This window comes from Palaemon carinicauda, chromosome 13 (genome assembly GCF_036898095.1).
Source record: "Palaemon carinicauda isolate YSFRI2023 chromosome 13, ASM3689809v2, whole genome shotgun sequence".
NCBI classification, from domain to species: domain Eukaryota; kingdom Metazoa; phylum Arthropoda; class Malacostraca; order Decapoda; family Palaemonidae; genus Palaemon; species Palaemon carinicauda.
The window spans coordinates 11966578-11974077 of NC_090737.1; the positions used below are offsets into that span (position 1 = coordinate 11966578).

The window sequence follows — 7500 nt, forward strand, 5'->3', positions numbered from 1 at the left end:
GAATGATATATTGTTAGTTTATTCTCATCATTTATTTATTTCCTTATTTCCTCTCCTCACTGGGCTATTTTTCCCTATTGGAGCCCTTGGGCTTATAGCATCTTGCTTTTCCAACTAGGGTTGTAGCTTGGCTAGTAATAATAATAATACCGAATATCTAAGAAAGGCTGTTGAAAATTTATTACTCTATTAGAATTTCGACTTTTTTTTTACTCGCTATATTAAGTGCAATATCTGTTTTCCTTACTTCTCCAATACTGAGCTGTTTATAATTTGAAATATATATGATTGTATACATTAGATAAATTTATATTTCCTTTTTTTTCAACATCATATTAATAGCATCAGCTATATGACCTCTTGGTATAAGCAACTCCTTAGTTATGGTAAGCATCTCTTTTAGGAGAAGGCCACTTCAAAATCAAACCATTGTTCTCTAGTCTTGGGTAGTGCCATAGCCTTTGTACCGTGTTCTTTCACTGCCTTCGGTTAAGAGTTCTTATGCTAGTGGGTGCACTCGGGAAAACTATTCCATCTTATTTCTCTTCTTTTTGTTTCTTGAAGTTTTTATAGTTTATATACAAATTATCTCTTTTAATGTTGTTACTGTTCTTAAAATATTTTACTTCAATTTTTCATTATTCTCTTGCAGTTTATTTATTTCCTTGTTTCCTTTCCTCACAGGGCTATTTTTCCTATTGGAAACCTTGGGTTTATAGCATCTTACTTTTCCAACTAGGGTTATAGTTTAGCTAGTAATAATAATAATGATAATGATAACAATAATAATAATAATAATCATCATCATCATCATCTCCTCCTACCCCTATTGACACAAAGGTCCTCTGTTAGATTTCGCCAGTCGTCTCTGTTTGAGCTTTTAATTCAGTACTCCTCCATTCATCATCTTTTTATTCATTCTATTTATATTAGGTCATTCATTAAAACATACCAAAGCGTTTTATTATTTTTATCTTATAATGAACAGAATCATTGAAATGCATAAACACATGATATACCGTTCATAACATTTCCTTGCGTTTTATATAAGACCTCGAACACAAGAAGTCTGATAAAACGCAAAAGAAAAGAATAACGGACAATGGAATAATGATCATACACAGCAAACACTGATAAAATATATATGATTGTACAGTAACAGTTTATAACATTCAATCCACGAAAATTACTTTTAAATATCTTAAGCTAAACAGGAAAATGTATCTATAATCTACGGAGAATTGAGTCTGGAAGTATATGGCAATGAGATGTTGGACTGGTGTCACCCCCTTTTGACACGAGTATGAAGGATAAGTATGTGAATGACGTGCTGTTGGTGGATAAAAGTGGGATAAAAGTTGCTGGTTGATATGGGAAAATTAGCGCGCACAAAAAAAAAAAGTTTATTCTCGAAACATCTATATTGAAAATACGTATTATCTTAGGATTTATCGTCCTTATTTTTTTCAGTTCATTTAACAGTTAGATGTCCATTTTATTTGTTAGATTGATGCAACACAGACACATCACAAAATCAATATCCATAAACTTTTAAAATGACGTCAATTTCCAAAGGAAATTTCGTAAAGTCACTCCAAAACATTTAGCGTCACAAATTTGGTCAAATCTGTTCGTTCAACAAAAACTTCTTATAATGAAGTTTATAATCTTTTTTTTTCCATGCAGCACATGACTTTAAAATTCATCTAAGATATTTTTATATATAACATAGTTTCAATTGTAAATTACTTCCATTACGACAATGTAGTTTATAGCATATAACTTTTCCACTTCATCACATTTCCCATAGTTCCCTCGTGATCTCAGAAGCCCTATAACACCACGTTATAAATCTCCTTTATCAACGAGGGCAGGACTCACTGACGCGTAGGCCCTGGATGAAACTTCACTGCACGGTTGATATCTTTGCAAAGGGTGTTTTTCAGTAACCATTCCTTGCAATATTCTTACTATAGTCCCTTTCCTTTAGCGATGCATATTTGCACCGACTCGCAGTGGTGCCCTTTTAGCTCGGAAAAGTTTCCGGATCGCTGATTGGTTGGACAAGATAATTCTAACCAATCAGCGATCAGGAAACTTTTCCGAGCTGAAAGGGCACCGCCGCGAGTCGGTGCAAATATGCATCGCTAAAAGAAATAGACTATAGAAACTATCCTACACAATTATATTACTTATTACAGATATATTTATGGAAGTGTATCTGAGGAGTTTTATTGAAGTTACTTCCATTCGTATCTGAAGAAAAGTTTTGGGAATATTTGCGCACCAAATAATGATATCAAAGATATATTTCGAAATGATCAGGGCAGATGATCCTTTATTCTTTCTCAGATTATCTTAATTTGCAATAGATAAAGGCTATTGGAAAACTGGTAAGATAACGGTTTTGAATTAAACATTGAGATAAAAATACTACACTTATGGCGTTATCTCACAGATTTCCAAATACACTCGAATGAAAGCAATTTAAAAACTACAGCTAATAAAACGTTTCTTTTAACTTAAAAGAAAATATCTTATCTAAGAAGGGCATTATGAGAGTATCTTTGTAACGTATAAAGATACCTCAAGGCCATGATAAGGTCCTTCTATGTGATTAATTGTATTAGCTTAAAATGGGTTTCCTTGTTTTTCCATTTGGAGCAAATGTTTAGGAATGTTTGTGACCTCAAAATGGAAGTATTTATAATAACCATCTTACTTAAACATCTATTATATAGAATTTGAAATTTCCCAAAATGAGGGAAAACCATTTAGGAAACTTCAAATTAAAGGAAGAGGATGAACACAATAGATTAACCATACAAAGGACCTTAATCTTTAAAGGCTAATTGTCCATCATCAGTTGGTTTTTGGTTTTAGGGTGCAAACCAACCATATCTTTTTCTAGAGGTTATGTATCAATAAATCAATAAATTGCTTTTATAAGGCTATTTTATAGAAATATACGCTATTCTTTTGTTTTCTAGATTTCATCGGTACTGTATTGGATAAAAAGGCCCTTTCCAACAGTCCACTGAACTTTATGGCGCGTCTTCTTATTCGCAAACAGTACACTGTACTTTGCATGGATATACTGTACTTTGTATGAATACACTGTACCTTCAATGAATACACTGTAATTTGTATTCTGTTACGTTCCCAGCCAAGGAAAAGTTAGGTTAGTTTACTTATCTTCATTAGCTTCAGCGTTGTTTTTCTAGAGGTTATGTACCAATAAATCAATAAATTGCTTTTATAAGGCTACTTTATAGAAATATACGCTATTCTTTTGTTTTCTGGATTTCATTGGTACTGTATTTGCTAAAAAGGCCCTTTCCAACAGTCCACTGAACTTTATAGCGCGTCTTCTTATTCGCAAACAGTACACTATACTTTGCATGGATATACTGTACTTTGCATGAATACACTGTACTTTGCATGAATACACTGTAATTTGTATGAATACATTGTACTTTGCACGAATGTTGTTTACAAACTCTCAACTTTTTCCTACAGTCCACTGAACTTTATAGCGCGTTTTATTCGCGTACAGTACACTGTACTTTGCAAAAATACACTGTACTTTGCATGAATATACTGTACTTTGCACGAATACACTGTCCTTTGCACGAACACACTGTACTTTGCATGAATACACTATAATTTGCACGAATACACTGTACTTTCAATGTATACACTGTACTTTGCATGGATACACAGTACATTCAATGAATACTCTGTAATTTGCATGAATACACTGTACTTTGCACGAATACACTGTACTTTGCACGAATACACTGTACTTTACATGAATACACTGTACTTTGCACGAATGCTGCTTACAAACTCTCACCTGAACTTCCATTTTTTCGTAGGCTGTTGATTAATCTCTCACACGAATTTATTGAAAAATATTAAAACCAAATATTATTTTGAGCTTTGCTGAACACACACAACAGAACACCAGCATCGTTCTTTGGATGCTATAGTCAATTTCTTTTAATGAGGCGCATTTGCACTGACTCTCAGCGGTGCCCTTTTAGCTCGGAAAAACTTTCCTGCTACCTGATTGGTTAGAATTATTTTGTCCAGCCAATCAGCGAGCAGGAAACTTTTCCGAGCTAAAAGGGCACCCTTGCGAGTGGGTGCAAATCTGCCTAATTAAAAAGAATTGACTATAGTTTCCACGTCACCCATTGCTCTTCCATTTTCAATCGTTCGTAAGTCTTGGTTTTCCAAGATTGGTGAACAATTGAAGAAAGATATGCTGTCCTATATGTGATAGCTTATTAGATAATTGATTAGATAGCCACTGAGAAAATAGAACATATCACGAACATGTTTCCCTCTATCATTCTTATATTCATTTCCCATTTATATCTTTTGTTTATGTTCTTTCAGTATTCACATTATGGGTCTTTCTTATTTTTCTTTACTTGTACCGAGAAGTTGACGTCTGTTGCATTACGTAAACAAAGGAAATACTAACATTCTGTATATGTATACTCTAAATATATCTATGGCACTTGAACTGCCTATCTCAAATTGCTGCCTTTTCACTAATTAATTTAGTTTTTATCCTCTTGTTATTTTCAAGTTTGTATAGTACATAAATGAAAGATTTATTTTAATGTTATTATTGTTCTTAAACTTCTTTTGTAGTTTTTCCTTATTTCATTTCCTCACTGGGCTATCTTCCCTGTTTGAGCCCTTGGGCTTATAGTATCCTTCTTTTCCACCTAGGGTTGTAGCTTAGCATATAATAGTAATTATGATTCGCTTACGAAACCACTTTTTTCCATTTATTGTATATGAAAGATGTTTCTAAAACCATTTCTAGTTTTTTCTTATTTAATTTACTTACTGGGCTATTTTCCTTGTTGGAACCCTTGAGCTTATAGCATCCTGCTTTTTCAATTAGAGTTGTAGCTTAGCAAATGATAATAATAATGATTTGTTTACGAGGCTATTTTTTCCATTTATTGTTTATGAAAGATGTTTCCAAAGCCATTTCTAGTTTTTCCTAATTTCATTTCCTCACTGGGCTATTTTCCATTTTGGAGCCACTAGGGCTTATAGCATCCTGCTTTTCTAACTAAGGTGGTTGCTTAAAAAATAATAATGATAATTTGTTTACGAAACCATTTTTTCCATTTATTGTTTATGAAAGATGTATCAAAAGCCATTAGCTATTTTTCCCTTGCTTCATTTCCTCACTGGACTATTTTCCATTTTGTGGCCCTTGGGTTTACAGCATCCTGCTTTTCTAACTAAGTTGGTTGCTTAGAAAATAATAATAATAATGATTTGTTTACGAAACCATTTTTTTTTTCATTTATCGTTTATGAAAAATGTATCAAAAGCCATTAGCTAGTTTTTCCTAATTTCATTTCCTCACTGGGCTATTTTCCATTTTGGAGCCACTAGGGCTTATAGTATCCTGCTTTTCTAACTAAGGTGGTTGTTTAGAAAATAATAATGATAATGATTTTTTTTACGAAACCATTTTTTTCCATTTATTGTTTATGAAAGATGTATCAAAAGCCATTGACCTTTTTAAAGCATATCTTCCTTCGTGTCATTATTCACATTATCTCTCACTTCGGCCACAGCTTGTATTTGCTTCTCTCCAGAGATGACGAGATTCTGCTTCATCTTGCCGTTCCTCTTCCCGCCGCAGCATCCCGAGAGGCCCATGTGGCCGAAGGAAGGCAAAGGAGCTCTTTGGAGTTTCCTGCTGAATCCTCTCAAGGGAAGGCCCCTGAGAGGCCTATTACTGGTGGACGCCGCTGGGTGATGGTACTGGTGACTTGGGCTGTTGTAGACAGTGCCACTGCTCGCCTGGCTTTCGTTAAGTGTCTCGCATTGGGTTGATCTCTGAAACGGGAGGAATATTTATAAATTAGATAGATAGATAGATAGGTATCAAGGTGAGCTTTAGTCTTGGTTCAGATATATATATATATATATATATATATATATATATATATATATATATATATATATATATATATATATATATATATACAGTATATATATACATATATATATATATATATATATATATATATGTATATATATACATATTATACAGTGTATATATATATATATATATATATATATATATATATATATATATATATATATATATATATAGATATATATACATATATATAAACATATATATACATATGCAGTGTATATATATTTATATATATATATATATATATATATATATATATATATATATATATATATATATATAGCATATATATATAAACATATATATACATATGCAGTGTATATATATTTATATATATATATATATATATATATATATATATATATATATATATATATATATATAGCATATATATATGTATATATATATAGACATATATATATTATATATATATATATATATATATATATATATATATATATATATATATGCTATAAGACCAAGGGACTCCAACAAGGAAAATAGCCCAGTGAGGAAAGGAAACAAGGGAAAATAAAATATTTTGAGAACATTAACAACATTAATATTAGTATTTCCTATATAACCTATGAAACTTTAACAAAACAAGCGGAAGAGAAATAAGAAAGAGTAGTGTACCTGAGTGTACCCTCAAGCAAGATAGTTCGGAAGACATTTAGCTCAATATGCTGGAAGAATACTGGAACTCTCATCAAATCTATAACCAGTTCAGGTTAAAGAGGCAGAGTTAATCTTAGAGATTATAGCTATAAGGAATAAAGATGGGGGAACATAATAAAGAGGTTTTGCGGAGTAATGGGGAACAGTTTCATGAAGCAATAAGGTTTCTGAATGCGAACCCGACATCGTTTTAACCATTTATGATTTCTAGGAATTTTGAGAGAGCAAATTGTTTTTTTTTTTTTCAGTTGGATTTACATAGAAAATTGATGGTAATGTCAATTAAACAATGCTGATACCTCCCCTTCATTATGGTTCAATGATGATTGTAGACGTGCTTTTTTGGAGAAGCAGGAGGCCTATCAACTTTGGAAGGGTAACAGATCAGATTTGACCTGGAACAACTATACTCAGCTTCGAGCTTTTGCTCAGAGAGTTTATGCCTCAACTGAAAAGGAGTACAATTTAACCATAAAAGAAACCCTTTCTGGTACAACTCAGGAACATAAATGGTGGTCTACCCTTAAATCTGCACTCTTTGGTGTAGATGCAACAGTTCCTCCTTTACTTAAACCAGATGGCTCAGTCACTCACTGTCCAAAGGAAAAGGCAACCCTTTTGGCTGATGTTTTTGACAGTAAACAGAGTAATGAAAAACTTGAACTTCCTCATTCCTGTTTTCCTGAGGCTAAACTAACTAGTTTAGCTTTTCGATCTCGTGAGATTAAAGCTCTGTTGATGGACCTTGATGCTTATGGAGGTGTAGACCCAAATGGTATTTTTCCTTTGTTTTTTATAAAGACAGCAGATTTCTTAGCTCCAAAGTTATCTGTTAT

The 7500-nt window shown here is 32.5% G+C and overlaps 1 protein-coding gene and 1 long non-coding RNA gene across 4 annotated transcripts in view; one reads left to right on the plus strand and one right to left on the minus strand.

Annotated features, from left to right (window-relative positions):
• LOC137652181 (uncharacterized) overlaps positions 1-7500 on the plus strand; it is a 509514-nt gene that overhangs the window by 20555 nt on the left and 481459 nt on the right. The gene's annotated exons all lie outside the window — the stretch shown is intronic.
• LOC137652180 (QRFP-like peptide receptor) overlaps positions 2170-7500 on the minus strand; it is a 431646-nt gene continuing 426315 nt past the window's right edge. For all 3 annotated transcript variants that reach the window (XM_068385393.1, XM_068385392.1, XM_068385391.1), the window contains one exon: positions 2170-5880. In XM_068385393.1, the coding sequence (XP_068241494.1) occupies positions 5560-5880 (321 nt within the window). In that variant the 3' untranslated portion in view covers positions 2170-5559. The remainder of the gene's footprint in view (positions 5881-7500) is intronic.